This window comes from Amblyomma mixtum, chromosome 5, assembly GCF_055824585.1.
Source record: "Amblyomma mixtum isolate Tamu chromosome 5, ASM5582458v1, whole genome shotgun sequence".
NCBI lineage: Eukaryota > Metazoa > Arthropoda > Arachnida > Ixodida > Ixodidae > Amblyomma > Amblyomma mixtum.
This window is the reverse complement of record NC_143016.1, coordinates 130692893-130716222: the sequence shown is the minus strand read 5'-3', so window position 1 is coordinate 130716222 and position 23330 is coordinate 130692893. Positions and strand designations below refer to the sequence as shown.

The following is a 23330-nucleotide window of genomic DNA, read 5'->3' as shown; positions in this document are numbered from 1 at the left end:
CGACGTGCAGGCCACTATTTGAGACTGATCTGAAGCGCTCGCCGGGGGACGTGTCATCTCGAGTGTCTGCGGGGGAGAGGGGGGGGGGGGGGGGGGTACAACGGACACCGACAGCGAGGGGCCCCTACAAAAGGATGCGTCTGGAGCACCGCGGGTGGGCGGCAGGCTGGACCGCCGGGCATTATCTAGTGAGGGCCTCGGCAGAGCTTCCGGGTCTCCCGCCAGTCGTCGCCTCCGTCGCTCCTTGTGCCTAGAGGGAGCGACGCTCAAAGGTTTTCGTGAACCCCTTGGCCGAGAAACAAAGTTTTCTTTAACTCTCGACATCAAAGCCTTGTACTTTGTATTTATTTTGCTCTCTTCCTGGTAAAACTTAGTTTGTGGCGGCACTCAGATGCAAGCACTGTCACCGGCGTTTCGCGAAGACCGCGTAATGAGAGGCACGACCATCCATCCCTATCTCCTCAGCACCTCTCCCTCTAGTCTGAGCTGATTTGGCTCGCGCTAATTACTCCTCGCGGGCGACAGGAGGCGCGAGCGTTATTCTTTGCACTTTTCTCGTGAATTTCGCCCGTGCCCCGAGCAAGATGAAAAGGAAGGAGTTTGAGTAGAAAGAAAAAAATTTCCGGAGATAACCGAGGGCAACTGGGAGAAACTCTCTTTGAGCGCTTCGTTACAAAATGTTGCATTAGATGCTCAAGGTACAAATTGCATAATTTTCTTTATATTTTTCTCCTCTGTCTCCTTCCCCGTGCAACGTAATTGTTCTTTTTCTTTCTTTTAAGATCTCGGGGAGGAACTTATCGGGCTTCTCTTCTTTTTTTTTTCACATTCCACCCTTCTGTCACAGGGAAGTCGCGCTACGAATTTTGTTTTCTTTTTCTTCAGCACAGTAAGCGTGTTCACTACGCTATTCTTTCTTGTTCTTTTTTTTTCAAGGCAACCTTGAAAGCCACTGATGACTCTTCCCTTACAAAACGCCGCCACCTTGCGCAAAGGTTATTTTAAGATGCTTCGAGGTTATGCTGCAGCCAACGGAAGATACAAGTCTCGATGCTTACACTTATTTGCTTGTGCATTACTATACTATCATCTTTTGCTTGACGAAATCTGAAACGATCGAGGCTTTTATCTGTCTAGATGGCTGCACACTGCGTTCAGCAATCCACGTGAGAGCTGATAGGTCGGTCGTATGTGACTCATTCAAAACATTGCAGTTCAAAAGAATGAGTGTGCAAATTATGTTGCGTTTCGATAATGTGCTTGGCTTTGCTCTTGCTCTTGTTGTCTTCAATGTGATTCTGTAGTTGTATGACTCTATGTTCTTGATCATGCGTTCGTAGTTTTACAATAGTTTGCTTTTCCACAGAGACCATTTCTAGGAGTAAAGTGCGTGCGAAAAGATGTCGGAAGAGTAAAAAGACGTTAAGCTATAGAAAGAATTCAGGCTGTTGCCCAGTAATCGCATGATTTATGCAGGAAACACTCCCCGGGCGCTGACGCACGCGTTTCTCTTGGGTGCGCATTGCGGATGGCCCCGCGCTATGCGAAGTTATCTAGGAACTCTCGTCGTTGGCACGAATGACTAGTAACATATAGCACCGGCACAGTTCACTGCCGGCTGTGGCACTTTCTCTTTCTTATAAGCCTTTCGAAATTCCTTTAGCCAGTCATAAACTGCCCATAGACATTTGTCAATAAAGTGCATAGACTTTCTATAGAGAAATCCTATAGACTAGTCAATAGTCAATAGTCCGACTTCTTTCAGACCGCCGAAAAATAAACCGAATTTTGTTCCTCCGTAAGATTCTTTGACGCGAGGTAAACATTCCAATACCTAACTATGTTAAACCTTCTACCACCAGACGTACACGACACACTAAGGAACACACACTGCAGCCTATCTTCGCACGAACAAATTCATTTAAGTATAGCTTCTTCCCCCGAACCATCTCCGATTGGAACATGCTCCCAGAATTCCTTTTTCAAAATAGCAATTTTAGCAACGCATTGTAAGAACATTTCCTTGGTTAAGTTGTCTCATTTTGTATTTTTTAATGCTGTTGCTTTTATCTTCCCTTTGCTATCGCCGACTGATGCTGTGTTGTCTTTTCGTTTCTTTTGTGTGTTGTTAGCTTGTTTGCCCCTCCTGCTTGGGCCACATAGGCCTGCAGTATTTTGAAATAAATAAATAAATAAGTAATACAGATCCCGTAGACAGTCATAGACAATCTATATATTCATGAGCTTACAGTTTTGGTCTATCTTTCTATACACAGTCTGTAGACTATCAATAGAAAAAGTGAAATATCTATAGGAAGGCAATAGTCTATAAGAAGCAAATGGAAAGTCTATAGACTATTTTTATAACGGAAAGCCACAAGCCCCCTCCTTCTGATTCTCTCCAGAGTTTTTCTGAAACCATATTTTATGCCCTTGAGCCCTTGCTGCATCAAGCGCCCTGTTCCACCGTTCGTATGGTTCATGTTGCGCTTCAACCACTCCCAATACTGGCTTCAGAGCGGTTTGCGTTGTGGTGTGCACTTTGTTACCGTTGCAGGTCGGCATCCTCTAACCCAAACGTTTCGATTGGGCTGGAGCTTGAGCACGTGTTTGATACAGCGAGTAAAGTATAGTGCAGTAACAGACAAACGAACATGCAGCAAATAACCTGACAGCGAAGCAGCGGAGTAAAGAAGTACAGCCGAAGGGAATATTTTCGAAGCATTCAGCATTCTTTATGCGTCCAAAAACACATATACCATCTATAAATATGCCTCACAGTTCTTTACACAAGACTCTTGGTCACTCCAAGCATAGAAATTGGCCGTCTAGCGAAGATATTCGGGAGTGCTCCATTCTAGTACAGAAAGAACAACGCTGCGTGATGCAGAACAATAAAATTTTCTGTTCTCTTCTACGAATTCACCGACGTCGTAGTATTTTTAATCCGATTATTGTAAATACTAACTGAGGTATACGACACTGGCTGCATTTCTTAGACTTGTGTTACGCGAATGCAGGCTAAATACATCGAACCAACGGAAACGCGGCCATGTGTAGACGGCAGTTACCAGCGGCATCAGCGAAAGCCACGAACGCACCATATTTGAATCGTCTTCTTCCTCATACAAAGAACACACCATTCGAAAATCTTCATACTCTAACCTGAACGCTGCATGCGGCACGAAAGAAACAAATAAAAAGTTAAAACGAGGCTGGAATCATCATTTACATGCAAGCAGTAGTAAAAGTCGATGTGGTACAAAGCTGGTTCCACACGTGTAGCTTCGTTCGGGATGCGTTCTTGCGGACCACCAAATCTCGCTGCTTTCGCCGCAAAGCAACACCACTTCCCCGAACCAATACACATACATCGCAACCAGCCAAGAAAATAAGAACCAGAGGAACACTCGGATAAGGAAGAGAAGGTGATGAGCCTTCGCGGCCGAGCGCCGCGCTTCACAGCGCAGGACGGACTTGGAGCCGAGCCTACAAGGGGGAATCAGCCAGGCGTCGGTCCATGCCTACTGGCCCGGGGCGAAAAGCCATTTTTAACAACGGCCACCACCGGCAGGGACGGCGCCGAATAAAGGCAGGCAAGGGATGAGAGAGAGAGAGAGAGAGAGAGAGAGAGAGAGAGAGAGAGAGAGAGAGAGAGAGAGAAAGACTCGCATGCACGAGCGCCGCTTTTGAACGCGTTCCTTTTAAAACTGGCCCTTTCTGTTCTTCCCTCTACAATGCCCCCCACTACTCTCGGCACCAACCGCGCTGCCGCGCCGTCTCTTCCCATTGGTCGTTCCACACTGGCCTACGCGTGTACGCTAACGGGGCAACCCATCTCCCGCGTTATATGGCGGCCGCAGAAAGCGCGCGAAGCATCGCGAGAAGCTATTCGCTTTGGTTGTTGCTGCTGCGAACCCCGTCGGCTTTTCCCTCTTTCATCTTCCCCTCCTAATCTGTTCTTGTTATTTTACTTACTATCTCGCAGTGTATATACAAACACGGGTCTGCGTTGTTTGCTCGAGCCATCAACCCTGCATATGTAAAGAAGCGGCGAAGCGGCGAAACGCGATAACGCTTACTACGGCCGCGTAGGAGCGCCGGCATCGTCGCATCATCGCCCGCCGTTGCCACGGACCAGCTATTACTTGCTCCCTCTAGGCAATATGCGCTGATGAGGGGGCGTAAAAGAAAGAGCGGCGGTGATAGGCTTCGGCTGCCGCCGTCGCGGGCTCGTCTGCTTCGATACGTTTGCAAATTAAGAAACTTTACTGCCAGTACATCCTGCACCCTCCCATCCACCTTCACGATCTTTCGCCTTTCGAACTGCTCGCACTTTGTTCCGTGGATACGAGATTATGTGAGCGGAGAGGCTTTTGGCCCAAGATTTGTATTCCTTTTTTGCTTGTTTGTCGAGTTGTTTGCTTTAGGAGCTCTGTGTTCCGATGCAGTTTAAAGTGCCACAATATGGGCAGAACAATCGTATTTTTCGACCTTGGTGGACGATTTGCCGCCATGTCCGGCATTTACGATTGCGCAAAACGGGAGGGAATACACCATTTCGAAAGAAAAAGTCCTAATACGAAAAGAAAACTACGGCAAAAGACAGACACTCCAATATTTACAAAAGTTTCTTTGTGCATGAATCGTCGGATATCATAAGGCAGAGGTACCCGGCAGCAGAGCATTATAAAATAAGCGTTGATGAAATGCGTAGCTTTAGGAAAGATTACGAGCACTCAATTTTGCACAGTTAATTTTTTTGTCTTATTTTTCTCTCAGTCAAGAAAAACTGAGCAACTGGACGAAATGTTTCTGCCGCCTGGGTTTTCCTTTTATTTAAATAAGATATTTGACATGTAAGGAAGAGAGTTGCAGTTCGATGCCCCAGCAGCTAGCGCCGACGAAGGCGAGGTAGAAGATAGGCGAAGCCGACGAAGTTCGGGTTTTGCGCTTGCGAACGCTGGCCTGCTGAGCGGCACCGCTGGGGCAAGAACTGTGCCCGTCCACGCTAACTGTGCGAGTTTCCACATTACAATATATATATATATATATATATATATATATATATATATATATATATTGTAAGGAAGAGAGTTGGAGTTCGATGCCCCAGCAGCTAGCGCCGACGAAGGCGAGGAAGAAGATAGGCGAAGCCGACGAAGTTCGGGTTTTGCGCTTGCGAACGCTGGCCTGCTGAGCGGCACCGCTGGGGCAAGAACTGTGCCCGTCCACGCTAACTGTGCGAGTTTCCACATTACACTTGGTGGAGGTGCTGCTTGTTCTCCCCGTGGACCTACGCCACGATGCCCAGGCTACAAGGCTCTACCACGACGTCCGACACCTCGGTCCAAGCACAACAAAACAAAGCTAGGAAGTTTTTATCGGCAAACTTTTACGGTCATTCTTGAAGAAACCTCCCACTGAAACCGCTACTTGACCTGCAGCCTCATAACCCACTGTAGCGTATGTTTGGCTCTGCCTCAATAAGACTGTAGCCGCGGCAAAAGTACCTTTACAGGATACAAAGATGTTTGCTTAGGTGTGAATGTCTTCGTTGTCCTTGACGCTGTCAGCTGTGAAAAGGTTTAGTGGAATGAATCACTAATAATGTTTTTTTTTCTTGCAGAATTTAGCTAGAAAGGTCACAGAGTTGTTCTTGATTAGGAAGCCAAGAAGTTTTTTTTTCCTTTTTTTTTGTCTATACTACCGATAATAAATTGCAGTCATTATTTTGCCATAACGATTAATTAAAGGACAATCGTGCCTTCACAACATCCGGACATCAATAATAACCTTTTCCAGTACGCGTAAAAAAAAGCATGTCGAGAGCAAAAAGAATAACGTTAGGCATAAAACACTTCGTTCACAAGACACCTGTCGCTTCCTCGTCCCTCCCTCGGCCACAAGGAGAAAGCATTCAAGACAAGAGCGGCGCCGTTTCCTTCAGGAAGCGCCACCTAGCGGCGTTACAAGGACCACTCGCAACAAAGAGAAAAAACACCAGGAGCCATGGACCCCGCTCGACACAAGCACCCGGAAGGAGCATCCGAAATCCTCCCGAGTGGCCATTCGCGGCGCTTTGCGTCAAAAGCACCTGCGACAGAGAGAGGAACGGCGCTACAACGACGACGACGACAGAGACAAAGACACGCACGAGGGGGGTGGCAAACTGCACGAAGCGACGCAATGCGCCATGCCCCTCAAAGCACCCACCGTGCGGAAAGACGGAGAGAGAAGGTCGATTTGTTGCTGCCGGTGACCCCTCTCCCCACTACCAGCCTCCCGGTGCTGCCCTTTCCCTCTGCCACCAAGAACGAGAAGAGCTGCGCCAACAGTCGCCTCCAGAGGTGAGGAGACATATGTAGAGGAGGGCCCTCGTAGAGGTGTGCGCCGGAGCGCGTTCAAGCAACCCTCTTGTGGCTGTGGATGGAAACTACCTCTGTGGGGTCGCTTTTTTGTTCTCACTTATTCTCGATGATGGCGGAAACGAATACGCAGGGTGCAGAGAAGAAGCAAAAAAATGAAAAGGGGCATGTAAGACCGGCTGTCCCAAGAAACTTGCTTCTTAAAATATATTTTGCTTTCAGTTAGAAAGGGATAAAGATGTTCTTTCACGGTATTACATGTAAAGCGAGAGAAGGAAGTCGGTCAGAATATAAGTGCGCAAAGAAATGCGTTCGTCCAGAATCCACCGTTGGCACATAGGCGACCAGGAGGTGGCCAGTCGGAATGCAAAGCAAAGAAATATTTAAGGCTTAGAATCCTCAAAAAAAAAACAAGCGATGAAATGCCAGCCTACGCAGTAAATGACCCTTACGAGAAACGCCAGCGCCGGCGGCCAGATACGTGTGGACAAAAGTTACCATACCTGTATGAAGCAAACCGAACACAAAAAATGCTACCAAAAACTATATACGACAAAAATTTCTCTCCTTAAACAACAGTACCTAAAAGACACAGATTGGCCATACACAAAAAAAAAGGTTTTAGAATTCTCCTGCCAATTCGAGTAAAGTTGCGGAGCTTAATGCTGAAGGAGAAAATAAACCCAGCTGAATAAAACGAAACAAAGGGAAAATTCTCGTGAGGGGTATTTTTTGAAACTTTAAGGAATGAGCGCATCAGTGACGGGGAGGAAAGAAAGAAATAACGAAACTGTGGAGAAAGAAAGCGAGATTCAGGCTGAAGCCACAGCGTTGCGAAATGACAGCCATCAAGGCTGCAGAAGAAATTGCGTTGCGCAAGACATCATGGAGGCCTTCAGAAATAGCGAGACGTACAGAGGGAACCCAAGGTGAGGCGCACTGCCGCGGCGAAGCGAGTGGCGAAGTAAAATACGTAAAATAAACAAAATAAAACGAGGAAGGAAGAGAATCTACACTGCCCCATTTTGGGAAATAGGTGCGAGAAAAAGAGCGGTGCAGAAAGACGAACAACGACTGAATGACGACCAGCGGCCGTCGAACCGGTGGAGACCACAGAGAACGAGCGAGTGAGAGAGGAAATGAAGAAAAGAAAGGTAAAGCAAGAAAGAAAGAAGAAAACGAAAGAAAAGCGTCAGCTGCCGCGATGGTGCGATCCCTTCCCGGGGCCGGCGACAACCCGTGCTCCGCCGACGCCTCCACTGCCGCCGTTTGCCGGACGCTCCGCGGCAGCCTTTAAGCCGGCATATCTCCTCCTCCATTTCTCTCTCTCTCTCTTCTTCGGTTCGGACCAGAGCTGGGCAAAAGACCGGGCTGCCGGGAGCCGCGATGGCGCCGCGGACAGCTGCCATGAATTGCCCGGGGCCACTTTTTGCAGCTCCAGCACGTTTTCGTCGTCGCTGTCGACGTTCGTCGGCAGTTACCTCAAACACTCTCTACCCTCCCCACTCTCCCTCACTCTCACACATACACACCTTTTTTTTCTTTCCCGCGCCTTCCCCTCTCCGCCTCCCGCGTGCCTCTGGCTAGCGCTGATGTTCGTCCAGTGAACGAGTCAGCGCCAGCAAGAAGAAGATGGCAGGAACGCAAATGTGCGACAGCGGCGGCTTCTCGCCGGAAAGGTCGTTTCCGCCACCGCCTTGCCTCTGTTTCGTCTCGCGCTTTATTTTCCCTTCTCACCTTGCTTCCTTTTTGGCTGGCTGCCGGGAAAGATGACATGCGACGGGATCCCTCAAGGTTCTTTAGCTGAGCACGCATTTCCCCGTCCGCAGCCCCCCCCTCCCCCCCCCCCACCCTTCCCCCTCTCGGCTTTCACCTCTCCACATCTTTTTGGCCGATGAGCACAATCTATGATGCCTTGGAGCTCCAAGGATTGTGACCAAAAGTGTGGTGTGCGCAAGTGTTTTTTCAAACTGCGCTCTGGCAACAAGGCGGGAGCCATCCACGTCGCGCTTATGTAACGCTTCCGTCACCATTTAATGCATAATTTTTCGGGTGGCAATACAAAGATAAAAATATTCAAGTAGAACTTTTTTCTGGGCTAGTGGACCCATCCTGAAATACGTAAAGCAGCGCCAATGAAGATGGCCGAGGGCGAAACGAAGAAAAAGAAATCAGCACTGTTTCCTGTCTCATCTTCGTTTTGCCCTCGGTGGCCTTCATGCGCGCTGCTTTACGTATAATAAAAATATTAGCTTTTGTTTGCACTAGTAGTCTAGCATTGTCTAGTGATGTCCCGACACGTCAGTTTGTAGACCTTTTAATCTGTCTTCCTTTCGAATAAGCTGCTATGCTTTTGACAGCATCTGCTTCATCTAAATTGGCACAGATAATCCCTACATTAACCAACAAACAACCAAACCTTACTTGAATTTATTTGTCGTCAGGGTACATTTAATGCTCACTGTTAGCGAGCAAACCTCGTCTGTAGTCTGCTAGTAGAACACGGGGCTCCGTGGTCTTCGAACAGACACTACAACGGAATATGAAAGCGAGGAGTCAATCCCATCTAGAGTTTTGAATCTGGCGCTCCGTCAACGTCGGCAATGCAGCACAAATAACAAGAAATTGCAGCACAAAAGAAAAATCACGCAGACGAAGCCACACCCAACAAAGGTTCAAGGGCTTAGCCAGGATCACTATTTACTATTCTGACCTGGTAGTTTGTGTACCTTCTTTGTCTGGCCAATGCCTCTCTCGCGCTACAGCCTCGCACCCTGACATCTACCCTTGTAAAAGAAAAAAAAATCAGGAACGCGAGGATTCTTCCACCGCTTTCATATACCTTTCATTTCCCAGAACACCTTCCAGTGGTTAGGTTTCAATCGCAGGTCTACGCTCATGGTCTGGCGACAGAACGGGCTCGTTGCTTTCGCATTCAGCTTCAGAAAGATGGTGAGAGAGCAAGGGTAAAAGTCGCATTCTGCATGGTCTGAGATGCACCGCCGGTCTCCTTTCTATTACAGAGAGGAGCTCAGTTCCCAGAGCCTTTCCCACAGAGCAGCGTGCCAGCGCGGTTCGCGGGAGCAGCTACGAGAAAGTCTGCGTGCCATTCCACCACCCTGCCAGCCAGCTCTCCGAACCTACGCGCCGCCGGCGCATAACGCCGCGAAGCGCCACTCCTTTGCTGCTGCTGGCCGTCGGCGTCTCCTGCTCTATTTCTTCTCTCTCTTTCTCTCTCTGTCGTCGCTGTGGTGATCTCCCTTTTCACCCAGACGCACGCTCCAATGCGGCCAGGGGTGGCTGTCCAAAGCACGCGCGTGAGCACGCGTGCGTGCGGAATTCTTTTTTCCCCTCTGCGCTGACGTGCCGATCCTCAGAGCTGCTTGTCGCGTTCTTCTGTCCCTATTCTCTTTTCCTTCTGTCTTTTTATTTCTCCTATTTTGCCGACAAGCCGAAAACCGGGACACGCGTTCCTTTTCACGTCCACACTCGGTGCGACGAGGAGAGGTGGCTGACTGGCTTGCCCTTGCTTCCTTTCATGTTCGAGACGGCGTTTGAAGGCAAAAAATAAATAATAGAAGTGCAAAAAGCCACCGACGCTTTTTTTTTCCTGTTCACTGCTTTTCATTTTGGCCTTCCACTCCGGAAACTTCTTAATATAAGCCGCAGTAGGAGTCTCCCCAGACCTCTTCCATCTTTCACTCCCCCTCCACGTAGCATCTTTTTTGTTTTCATTTCAACACCTTGCCCTACACGCCAGCGTACAACACGCCAACGTCTTCACGGGCTGGGAGCTGTCAAACTTGCGGTCTCACTTTCTGTACTTGCATTCCCTCCCGCTCACTCGTTTCGCCTTCTTGTCCATACGAGATCTGAACTTATTTTAGTGCCGGGGCTTTCGCAAACAATCAGATCAACCCGAAAAACAAACAAACAAGTAGCGACCGACAGGGTATAAGCAATGGAAGGGGAGCGAACAAGAACAACCTCCTCCCCTGCCGGAGGAGAGGCGTGCGTGGAGTTGAGAAAACACGACACGCGCAGCTGTCAGCGGGCCACGTATCACGTGCGCCGCGTCGCTCTTGCTTCCGAGAAGTGCTCTCTACTCTGAGCGCTCCTTCCTGAACAGATGCTTGCCTGTTCTACGGCGCGCACGTGCTTCCCGATGCAAGGGGTCTCTCTTTCACTTGAATCAGGCGCCTGCCCTTGGCTTATTCATTTTATCCAACGACATTTCCTTCGGGTGTTCGCCTTGAACGAGTTATTGTTTCTATATATGTGTGTATAGTGGTCAATGTGTCGTTAGACATAGCCAATATCCGAAAGAAAGAATGCGGTCTTGTTTCGGTACTAAGGGAAAAAATTAAATATTCTATGCTGTTTTAGAAGAACGTCAATTTGGGCTAGATGGTGCATTATTTGAGACAGAAATGGTAGTAGCGCTGCAATAAGACGTGCACCTGTCCTGTGTCAGTCTTTCTTGTGTACGTCTTATTGCAGCCCTATTGCCATTTCTGTCTCAAATTCTATGCTGTATACGCGTGTATGCAGAAAGCATACAGAATATTTCATGCATTAGTTACTGAGCGTTCCCTATGCTCCGCCTCACTCGGTAGTCTAATAATAACATCATTGGCTGCTTTCTTTCTGTAGTAACCAATTTCCGTTGCCCCATCGCGGCAATGGAAACTGGTTACTACAGAATCATTTAGCGGCCGAGCTGTTCGAGCCCAGTCGGCCGAGCCCATCCTTCCCTTCCATTGCCGTCCTTTTGCCCTCTCTGCTATATAAACCTGTACGCTTCGACACTTAACGGCTGGAACTTCCAACACTGAAGGCTGGAACTTCAAGTGCGGCTGCAAATAGGCGAAATACACTATCCTGAACTACGTGCAGTCATTCATTTTCTTTTATAAATGATGAAATATACGTTCATAAAAAACCCCGCCAAAGGCAACTAACTGTCTGTACATGCAATGTGTCCTAATTTCGATTAGGCAGCAGGTGGAGAGCGTTGCAAAACATCACCGTGCTCCGCGTACTTCCTTCCGGACCTCCATATATTATGATGCCGCATAACATCACTGCCATGCAGCGTACATAGAACAGACCCATGCTGCAACGTAATGTCAGCTGCAACACTAACTGATCGATTCCATTCAAAAGCTAGCAACTTTAGTGAAGCTACCAATAAGGAAGGCAGCTGACGCGTTCACGGACTCTGAGCTCTCACGACATGCTCCTAACACCTTACCTGACACCATGTCTATTGCTGAATAGGAGTAATTTTTTTGCTGGTCTGAATTGCTTTCCTTGATACACACGGAACATTACTCTGATTAGATTAATCACTAATTCCAAGCTCCTAATTACTAGCCTAATCGTGCACTAGGCTCGCCTCTTTAGCTAGCGGCGTTCTTTTGCGTTCGCGCATGGATATAATCGAAGCCAGTCGTTTCTCTGCCGACGCATTAAGCATGCTGACGTGCCATATACTTTTATGCACAAATGATAGCAGCGAACATTGTACTGGAAGGTGTCAACGACGAAAACGACACTCACAGTCAACTGCAGGACTCACGTGACCTGCAACACGTTCAATGTTAACAGCAATTAATGACGTAACCGGTCGTTTGGAAAAAAAGGTAAAGCTGGCAACAGTTTCAAAAGGCGGGTTTTACGCTAAAAGGAACAGGCGAGGCCTTGTCAACTAGTTGGTCGCTAGTAGAGATTTTTACATTTTTCTTATGCATTTTGGTAATCGCTTTAAAACTCGAATAAACCACCCATGAGAGACCAACAACGACTCATTGAAGGGCCTCGCCTTTTAAATAATAATTTTTCACCATGGTGAACAGCTTTATAACAATGGAACCGAGTTGCGCTATAAAAAGACAGCCACAGGAAAAAGCCAAGGAGACAGACCGAGCGCAATGTCTGTCTCCTTGGCGTTTTCCTGTGGCTGTCTTTTTTATAGCGCAACTTGGTTCCTTCAAAGCAATGCACCAACTTGCCCAACAAGAAGTTCTTCTAAATTTTATAACAATGGCAGCTGTATGCGATTTTTTTTTCGAAATAGTCGGCGTATGCATAGAATGTAGAAAACACGAAACTTGAAATTCATCTAAAGCCTTGTACGACTGGCATTCAAGTAGATGCTCCCATGACGTAAACAATGGGGATTCAGGACAGTTTTTCATCCCAGATGAAGTCCGAACTGGCGCCGGAACCGGAGGAATATCGAAAATCTTGGGTTCTTTTTTCTAGCAATTTTCACTTGGAATACTTTAATTTAAAATTCCTTGAATACTGCCGAGGAAAAAATTAATTGCATTCGTATTTCAAAATCACTATTCGCATAATCAACGGTGCGCTTTCTCCAGACTATGAACATGATGGATGTTTATTCCGCAAAGTCAGCTTTGGCCAAAGAGCCCCATGGCACAAGGTTTCTTTCTTCGACTCAAGGTGGGGTCAAGGACCCAAGTTCCAAACATTTCACCCCAGAGGGGCCGAGCACCAGGCGAGGGGAAAAGATGTACCCACGGTATCATCGGCGGCTACCCAGCGGCACTAGGGATCGAACCACGTACCTCCCGCATATGTGAGGCGGATGCTCATACCACTAGGCCACCGCTGCTAGGCAGTATTGTGCAGTGGCATTCCAAAAACAGAATGGTCAAGTATCCAGGCCTGGCTTCAGTCCGCTACAACAGGACATCTTTTCATCTGACCAGTCCTCTTGTCAAAACGTTGGCTGAGGATTTAGGCTCCTCCTCAATCTTTGTTTATTTTGCTTTGGGTTCTCAAGAATCGCAACCCCTGCTTTCTATCTAGCGAGGCGAATTATAACCTGTCAGGAGGGGTAACCTGATTTCAAACTAGCGTACTAAGGTAATGTTAACCTAACCACCGCGAAGGCACGATTGCTTGCACCAGCAAGAACGAACGCAAGGATGACCCAGGTTTTGCTTCACTCTTTTTTTAGTTGTGACATTAATGTTCCGCTCTCTCTCTCTCTTACAGTCCGTCCAAGTTGACCTCAACAACTACCTCTGTCTGCCAAACTCTTCTGTCTTCAATATATGCAATCTTCTCCAGGGCCTGCACATAATATCAAACCATTTTATGCACCACTCGCTACTTCTGTGCAGAAAAGCAGACTCTACCTAGTCTTTCTATCTTTCTTCTTTCACTCCCTTCTTTATCCCTTCCCTTACGGCGCGGTTCAGGTGTCCACCGAGATATGTGAGACAGATACTGGGCCATTTCCTCTCCTCAAAAACGAAACCAACCAACCAGCCTAAATAGTCTACGTAAACCTGGAAGCAGCCTCTTAGTGGCGTTTGGGACGTAAAGCAACAAAGGCTACTTTCGCTTTTTTTTTTTTTTGGCATGTACAAAATTTTGTACCAGCGCCTCAATGGTTTCAAATCTTAACATCAAAAAACCAGAATTTCTCAAATATAAGCTCCACGGATCACGTTTGTTTGTTTTTTTTTTGGAGGATGCACATGACTCAAGATTTACATGAAAAAAATTTATATTATTACAGGCGACCAAATCTGCCAACTGGAACAGCCGAAGCATCTGACTGTTTTCAGAAATTTTATCGACAACATTCATAAAGAACTTAAAAACAATACTTCATTTCCTTTATGAAGAGCACTTAAATTATCTTAAACAAAAAAATCAAAGCAAGCTGTAGTGTACTTACGGAATAAGCTGCAAGTTCGCTATGTGCACAACTGTGCTCGTAGCGCCCAGAAGAGTTAAACCCCATAGCATCGCAAAAATAAGTATCCCGCAAGTTGCAGTTTTTATCAGTTTTCCACTGTTCTGTCTTTCTAAAGAGCACAGACAGAGCCAAGTGCGAGTGTCATACCGTGTCCCGTTCTCCGTACAGCGCTCCTTCTTTCTGGACGCGAACCTGCGCCTTCGATTCATTCCGAATAGAAAGTAATGTTTTAAAATGTCGGCACAACTCTCTTGTGCAACTGCGCAACTGCTGTCATTCATGCGCGGATAGAGCAAAGGGTAGAAGTACCATTTCATGCAGAAAAGAAGTTTCTATGCAAAATTTTTTTTTCCCGTCAGGATCCCCCCCCCCCCATTCCTTCCGATCCTTGATCTGTCCCCTAAATAAAAAGGCATGGCCGTGGCGTTTTTTTTTTTTAAATTCGTGTGATTTCGTTAGGGAGGCACTGTACACAATGCAGCGGGAACAGTAAGTGGAAAGCGGTTACGAGTGAAGCGTACAGAGAGAGAGAGAGAGAATGGCAGAGAGTGGGTCAGTGGATGCGAACCCTACATAACTCACGAGCTGACGCTGCGTGCGTCACAGCCCCCGAAGGTCGGCCGTCGACGCCACGCTGGCGTCGGCGGCCCGCCTATGATGCAGTACGGGCGCACCGTGAGCGGCATGCCGAAGCCGCCGAACTCCCCCGGCTTTGCCGCCGCTCATCCTTCGGCGACGCCGCTTGGCATGCGGGCTGCGTAACTGGCCCACTCAGCGGTGGCAGCGTCGTACAGCGCCGACAACGCGGTCCCTGTACGCCCTCTCTCTCGTCATTTCCGCTCTTTTCTCTCTTTCTCTCTATTTTACATTACCCTCGCCGAACAACGGACAACGCCCGTTTCTCCTCCTCCAGACCCACAACAAAGCCTTTAATTCATTTTATTCTCTGTACGCCCTACAACCCTACCAAAGGCTTATCGTAAGGAAGGAAAGTTCGCTGAACATTAGTATATGCGACCGCTTGATCAGCAGCACTGAGCGACTTCCGTGAACTCCTACCATGGCAAGAACCGAAAACTGAAACGTTGCCAAGTTCACTTCTTAACGAAATGAAATATGTTATAATTGTGCCCATCAGCATCAAGCTGGCCGGCATTCAACAGACGATGTCATGTGGTCGCTGCCACGTTTGAAAACTTCAGTAACAGCGGCGTGAATTAACGGCTGAGTAATTGAATGTTAGGAACTGCCCCTATAGTGGTAAGGCTCGCAAAAAAAAGAAATAAACGCCCAGCACGCGCTTTACAGGCATCTAGACCTTGGCGGGTTGGGATGCACCCCTCTCTTCAAAGAAAGCAGAATATAGGGGGAGGGAGGAGGGAGGAGAGTGCTGTTGTGACATACACCTGCAGGAAGCCAAGAGTCATCGAAACCAAACAGTGTATAGGATGCTCCTATTTTTTAACAGTGTTGATCAATTTGAGATCAATCGTGCCATTATTTTACACTATCACAATATTAGACTATTAATTTCTAAACAGATCAGCCCCATAAATTGAAAAATAAAACAATATAAATATTCCCCTATATTCCTTGGTTTCGTTGACTGCTGTCTTCTTTCATATCTATATCTTCGTAGCGAGCCCTTTTCGCACTTAGTCTCTTCTTTATTTCTCCAAAATGGGAATAAAATAATTGAAAGGATTTGGTTCTCGAGGCATACAGTACTGGTTGCGCGACACAAGCGGCGCACCTTACCCTTATTAAACGACTGTCTCCTGCACTATGTGGAAGAGGAGATCGGCTCTTGTGCGGCCGCCGGGTCTCGACGGTTGAGAATAGAGGCAAGGAATGTTTCTCGTACCTCCCTATCTTTTGCGTACTGCGCCACCCCTTTGTTGTACGGAGGTGCGACGTCCTAATTAAGTCGACACGTGGCGACCGTCGACAGCTGTTAAAAGAGAGCGTGAGCCTATTTCGAGGCAGGGATCCCGGTTTGAGACCGCCTCGGGGCATTCCGAAAGTGGGTCAGCCACTTAGAAACGCCGAGCATCTGGCGCGACGAGAAATACACCGACAACGCTAAAGCATGCCGAGTGCCTCAACAAAAGACAAAACACGCCTTCGCGACGCCCGAGGGAATATATTTCAGCCAACGGGACGGGGAAAATACGGCGCACCGAGTGATTGCGTTGATACAAAGAGATACGTTGTTAATCTTGGCATCACAGTGCGCATCAAATAAAATTGATAGCTGTACCTCAGCTAGTCTTTTTTTTTTCTTTGAGCGAATATCTGGTGCCATACGTTCTGTCTTTGTTTTGAAGATGTTTCTCTCTTACTTTGTGTGTTTTTTTTACATCCTCCTTTCAGTTTTAATGAGATGGCCTCTGCATATTGATACAATAAGGTTTTCTTCGGAAATTGACTTACGCAGAACACATGATTTGCGCTGCTTTTTTTTTTTTCCTTTTGTGCGAAAACTTGTGGTCACAAATGCGTTCTCATTTGAAGGTTTTTTTTTTTTCTCCGAACAATCTTCACAATGGTACTATGCATGGCGGTTTTGCGCGAGGAACGTGCTATGCTAACCGATAGAAGCCCTCTTTGTTTACACACTTATTTTTTTTCTGTTTGATTCCTTGCTTAATTTTCTCATTTTTCAAAGATATGTCGAGAAGTAGAGAAATTTTACCATGTATGTATTAGCCCAAGATATACTGTCGTATGAGCCCACATCATTTTGACCTGCATACAACGAGGGAGAACAGAAAGGCTTTACAGGGAATGTTTTGCAAGCTGCACATCAAACAGATCCATCCACTATCGTCAAGATCTGAAAAGCTAGACTGATCTTAATGATATACTCTGAAAATAAATGAATAAATATTGAGAATTATTTGTGGACTGTTCCTCTTATCTTTTTTTATCGACAGTTCGATGGCATACTAATAATCTCCACCAATCGATGAATGAAAAACCAGCACATTTTAATTTTCTTTAGACGAAAAAATAATCTGATTATAATTCAACAAGAAACATCTCAAACCTAGCCTAATGCAAAAAAAAAAAAACTGCCTGAAGACAGTGCCATTTGCAAATCCTTCCAGCAAAAGATAAATGTGGATAGATCAATTTTGCGGCCATTCATTTTCTGCATATCCGATCTGTTTTTGAAAACTCGTGGAGGTCGTTCAGTAATGGTGATGTCCCCTGCTCATTCGATGAGTAGGCGCCATTGTGAGCATGCGGCGATCGTACGCTAATTACAAACAAAAACGTTTACAGGTTTTTGTTTGTGCCGCTCGTGCCGCTCGCTTCATTTCTCGCAACTATTGCCGACATTCTAGTATAACTAACATTAAGGCTTCGTTATCCCTTCCATCCTTAGAATCTCGCAGAACAATAGCTCTTATCTGCATCTTCCATAAAATTGTTTACAGCCATCATTCCTTCACACTACCCCTTTCAAAACCGGCCCGCACATCTCAGCGATTGCATAATCACCTCAGTTTTAAACGCCTTTCGGGAAGGACCACTGCATTCAACTCATCAGCCCTGCCCCGTGCAATCATTTATTGGAATAGTCTTCCTGACAACATTGCTCACATCACAGATTATGTTATTTTCAAAGAAAAAATAAGTAGCATTTTGTTCAGAAGTGTGCTTTTTCCTGAAGTGTGTTCTGTCGTGTGTTTTTCAATTTAGTTTTTCAATTTAGTTCTGTTTTCTGGTTGGTTGCTTGTTATTTGTATAACGATGTTAAAATAATCATGTTCTACTTGCTTCTGTTTCCCACCCCAGTTATGTAACCCCCCTTACATAATATCCAGTCGGAGCCCGTGAGGTATTTGAATAAATAAATAAATAAAAAAATAAAAAAGCCACCCGAGAACTGCTTCTTGCTCAGGCCGTTCCTGTTGATTTTTCATATTAATGAGCTATTCTCAATAATGGCCGATACATGGTTTTTTCTTTCGTTGAACATCAAAATTTCTTCATAATCGATCTCAATACACATTTCAGGGTAATTACATGAAAATCAAAATAATGCAAACCTATATACCTCGTGATTACGTGTATGTGTTTGCGAATATTTTCTTCTGAGTTTCTTTTTTGTGTGTTTATGTTCAGGCGTTGCTCTCTCGCAGCGAATTTTCTCATTTTCCCGAGTAGCCCGGGAAGCGAGCTGGCCTGGGTAAAGAAGCGGGGTAGAAAAGCAAAACAAGCTAAAACACTCTAGATCCGTCCACGCATACTAGTCGAGCGGTATAAGCACGGGATAGCTAGATACCCTACTTGCGCAGGAATGACAACCACGCAAAAGCTTTTTCCGCACTGAACTCCGCATAAAAGATGAAAGATAGTTCAAAATAAAAACGGCTCTTTGCGCCACACACTAGGTTCCGTATGCTCGCGTTGTAAACATGCTCCGTATCAAAAGAGGCCGTTCGGAGAGCGTAGACGAGCACATAAGGTATAACTCCAGAAAAAAAAAATGTTGCGCAAAAACCAAGAGACCGAGCGGCGGGTTCGCAAACATTATAGTAGGCCTGTTTGCCTGCGTTTTGCTGTCACCGTTAGCGGCGCGCTTTGAAGTAGACTACTTTATCTATATTTAAGCGAAAAGGAACCCATATGCAGGTGATGCTTTTTTAATTCCTTTTATTTTTACCCACCGAGTTCGCTTCGTTCAGCTAATGTGTTTTCGCGTTATAAAGGCTCTGCTGGGTCGGCTTTTATAGTTGTAGGCAAGAGCTCCGGTTCTTGAATATATAAAATATGCTCCGCCTGAAGGAAAACGCTCTATATGCAAAACAACAAAAAATTTATCCTAGCTAGATATAGCTCCTGGCATTATAGGCGCCCTCAATTGTGTTAGTGTCTTAAGCGGCACTAAACACAATCTTCATTAACATTTGCACCAGAGGAGCTTGGTTGGATGGAAAGTTTGGTTAAAATATTTTGACCTGCGAATCTTTCACCAAAGGCTCCTATAGGCGTAGTGAACTACGTCTTGCGCTTGCTGTCATTATCCAACGCAGACAAAGCGGACGAGCAGCTTTTGTCACGCCGTCGCCTCTGCTCCAGGAATTTTCAGACCATGTTTTCAAGGCGTTATCATCAAGTTGTCCCCAGGAAGTTCAGTCGCGCCGGCTCTTTTTTCGCAAATCTTACAAAAAAACATCGGCCGCTGATTCTTGTTCAAAAATTGAAAGGTGCCAAGCTGAAATTTCCTTCCTCATACAGCCTCATTCCCTTCGTAGGGCGAGACTATCTGTACTAGTTCCTCATAGCATGAACCTTCCTGCGAAAAAAGACAGATGAGGAGGAAAAAGCCGCGAAACAAAACACCACACCATAAAACAAACTGCCACCGCCATTCGTTAAGACTGCAGGATTTTTCTACAAGAGCAGGTAGTTTTCTGTGAACACTTAGTATAAATGCTGCTCATATGGAGGGACACTGCAACCAGGTTAACAAAAACTGTGCCCGCAGAAGAGCTACATAGCGCAATAATCGCCATCGCCATCCGTCGATGTGTTCCTGAGCACTTTTTTTTTGACAGTGTATGCATAATAAGCAACGAATGAACAAGAAAAAAGAAGTAGCAAGTGCATTTCATTGCCTTCACATTGAAAAATAGTTTTTATGCCTGCCATAGACGACATTCGCAATACACAGATAATTTCGGAGATAGCCATTTCTTTCACAAAAATTTGGATTGCAATAACCAATTTAAAAAAGTTCTGCAACATGAAATTGATTTGTGAAGTGGAAAAATCTGGTGTATCAAGAAAACGCTTGATGCAGGGCGAAAGCAATCCTGTGGATTCAGTCAATACAGTGCCCTTCTGCAACGCCCGCCATCATGCATCCGCGAGTTCACCAGGAGAATCGCACTGCATCATCGTCTGTATCACTTTGTTCAGTTACGCCATGAAAGGTGAAGTGTGCACCAAAATTCAGAGTTATAAAAGCAAAATACATTGGTAACCCCTGTTGATTCACTACCGCAGAAGGGCTAAGAAGTGCGTGAATACTCCCCCCCCCCCCCCCCCCCCCCCCCCCTTCTTCTTTCTCCTCCGTTCACCTTACGCGGAACACCCGATATAAGCCCTCTCCTTCTATTCCCTTCTTGCACAGTCCCCAAAAAGGCGCATGCCTTACACGAAAAAAACTTTTTGCTTCTTTGCACTTTCAACTAAACAACTGTTAGCCCTGCTGCTCCCAACAAACCTGATCGCACCTTCTATCAAGATGGCGCATGCGAAGCTTTCTTTCCGAGGGTGGGGGGCTAAGTTTTAAAAAGTTGCTTCATATCGAGCTATATCGATGTGCTGCCCACTTCTGCACTTTTCTGAAATGGTGTCAGTTGTTTTCTTAGTGTTTCTTACTAATTTGCCTCTACTAAGTAGATTCCTTTTTTTTTCTTTTCTACCAAGCACGAGGAGTTCAAGCCTAGATCCCCGTCCATAGACTTGAAACACAGCAATGAGTGCCGTTAACCGCCAAAAATGGTATTCCACAAAACAGTGCAAAATCACACTCAGCTTGCTGTAGAGTAAAACGACTTTTGAGATTTTTATGTACGTTCTATGTACTGCCCCGAGTGAAAGAACAGCGTAACACTGGCTGTAGTGACCATTCCATTCACACATTCTTCCACAGCCTTTTGCAGGCATTTTTAAACGCTAAAAAAATTTCTGCGACAGATTTTCGCGCACAGCGCCTGTTTCGAAGTTGTTTTCTGGAATTTTCAATTGCTACTCTTCACAAACCAATTAGTTAAGCTCTACTTGAACTCTCTACTTTTTTGTAAGCAGTGTAATTTTCTATCTACTGCTTGCGAGAAAATAGTCTTGCAACATCAAATACAAGACAAATGGCTACTCAAGTATACATCAGCGGAAAGCAAGCATTTTGGTATAACTTGTTAGATTCTTCATCTGCCATGAATTATAATTTCGGGGCTAGAGAAATGAAAACTGTATGGCAGGAGGATTCGAGCAGTGTAACGTAATTTTTTCCTACTGAACACCCTGCACAGAACAGGTTCCGTGCAAAACCAAAGCACCCCTTTATGTTGAAGAAGGTATACCTCGCAACGACGCTCTATGCAACCGCGATTCTGAGCGCCGCAAGGAAGAAACAAATAAGTCTGCTCCGGGTGATGCGGCTTCTTGTGGGGGAAAAAACAAAATCAGTACGCCACCTCTACTATCATTTTTGCTCTTTTTTCCAAAATGTGAAGGCGCTCTTTTAGCACACTTCCTTAATGCCTGAAGCATTATGTTTCAAAAAATCATTCAAAGCACCTACTATTAGCCTCTGAGCAAAAATATGAAAGGACCACATTCGGCCGCAATGAATCCTAAGGTGCCCGGTAAAAAGTGAAGCGAAAATTGTGGAAATTATGGGCAAGATTTTCTGAACAAATTGTGAATGAACGCATTTTGTACGTGTGCGATTGACACCTAGCTGCATTTGCAACGCATCCTATTGTTTGCGTTGTTTTCTTCCCTCTGTAATGAAACCGGGTCAATGGAATTAAAATTTCATCTCGCGCTCTTGTTTCCTCCAGCAAAGTGTCCATTGTGGCAAAAGAACTGCGCGGAAGGTCAACTCAAAATGTCAGAGGTTTCACCATGAGCACTGGCGCTCTACAACAAACTCAGCAGAATCCTTCAAAGCGCGCTACAGTCCCGCAACAATGAAGAGAAGGGAGGCGTCATCATCCTCCTCCTCTCCACTCCTCTCACCTCTCGAATGCATCGACGAAGCTCCGGACGCACTTGAAAGGATCGCTAGAACGCCCAATGCCGCAGTGGCCGTCCAACCGGGGCTTCGTCTGGTTTGCCGACGCCAGCTTGACGACGCAGGTCCGCGCATCTCCATCGTCCAGAAGCGGCGCCGAAATCCAGAGGAGGCGGCACCACCACCACCAGCACCATCGCGAGGTGAAGACGCTGTTCCCATAGCGCACGGCACGGCGAATCCCACCCCCTGGCCCCGTCGGGCCTGTCTCGGCAGAAAAGCCACTGCTCCGCTCGCCTCGTCAGCACATCTCGGCAGAAAGAGGAGCTACGCAGTCCCCTTCCCCCTCCCCACACGCCCGCACGCGCAGTGTACTATGAGCGACACGCTCTTTCTTCCAACTTTCCTGCCTCCAGTAAGCAGTATACGAGCACAACCCCTCCCCTAGGGCTCTTACTATGTGCGCTGATGTCCCGAGAAGCGCTGGTCGTCTACGGGAGGCCTGCACTCACCGTCTCACTAGCACACACATCCCAGCGTCTCCGCCCGAAACGTCATAAAGATGAAGCTTAGCCGGCAGAGAAAGAAGGAAAAGAGGAGGGAGGGAGGCTGTGAGGAAATTCGCACTTCTCAACACTGTTACAAACAGATGCACTGGGAGCAGCCCCTGCGCAGATAAGGAACAATAATAAACTTGGTCAGTTGAATGAAGTGGCGCAGTCAGCTGCGACGGATCACACACTTGACGGCTGTCTCCAAAGCACTAATCAGCGGCTGCGATGGGAGAACGACTTAATTTACTGGGGAGCCACACACACTACACAAAGTTTTGCACAACACCACTGCAGTGTTCAGCAGAGGAAAGACGCCGCAAGTTTGGTGCGAGACGAAGATACCGCACGCACGCACACACTAAACGCACTCTCCCCAACTGTGACGTTTTCGGGACGCTATTCCCGCGATGTTTTGGGGCACCCTGAAGCCAGAGGGACGAGATGGGGATCCTCCTTTTTTTGTCCTCACTGCACGCAGAGTTAGGTGAGCTCGAAGCAAGCGCAAGGAAGAGAGAAGAAAAAAAAAAGAAATGAATGGAGCACGGGCCGTCACTGACGGCGGCGGCGGCTCCTGCGGCTTTCTCTTCTTGGCACGTCCCGAAAATATTCCCGGCGCACGGGCCTCCAGTCCGGGAGCACTGAGCCGGGCTGTTTGGGGCGCGCTCGGACAGCGCGGACGCGGTGCGCTCCCATCAACGCTCGGGAGGAGAAGCATCGATCGCGCACTGGCATTGCGGCGCCATCTGTCGGGGGTGGCGCGACTCTAGCCACGGGCCACACTGGTCCCGGGCACGACGAGCCGCACAGCGGGCACGGGTCTGGAGGCAGAGTAAAAAGAAGTAAATGAAAAGCAAATTCAAACTCCTTGCGCCGCTTGCTTTTACAGCTTTTCGTCTTACCGCTATTGCTTG

At 46.8% G+C, this 23330-nt stretch overlaps 1 protein-coding gene across 4 annotated transcripts in view; it reads right to left on the bottom strand.

Moving 5' to 3' along the window:
* LOC149343723 (neural cell adhesion molecule 2-like) overlaps positions 1–23045 on the bottom strand; it is a 362989-nt gene extending 339944 nt beyond the window's left edge. For all 4 annotated transcript variants that reach the window (XM_089546036.1, XM_089546038.1, XM_089546039.1 and 1 more), the window contains exon 1: positions 21871–23045. In XM_089546036.1, coding sequence (XP_089402162.1) covers positions 21871–22087 — 217 coding nt within the window. In that variant the 5' untranslated portion in view covers positions 22088–23045. The remainder of the gene's footprint in view (positions 1–21870) is intronic.
* Positions 23046–23330: the final 285 nt, after the last annotated feature.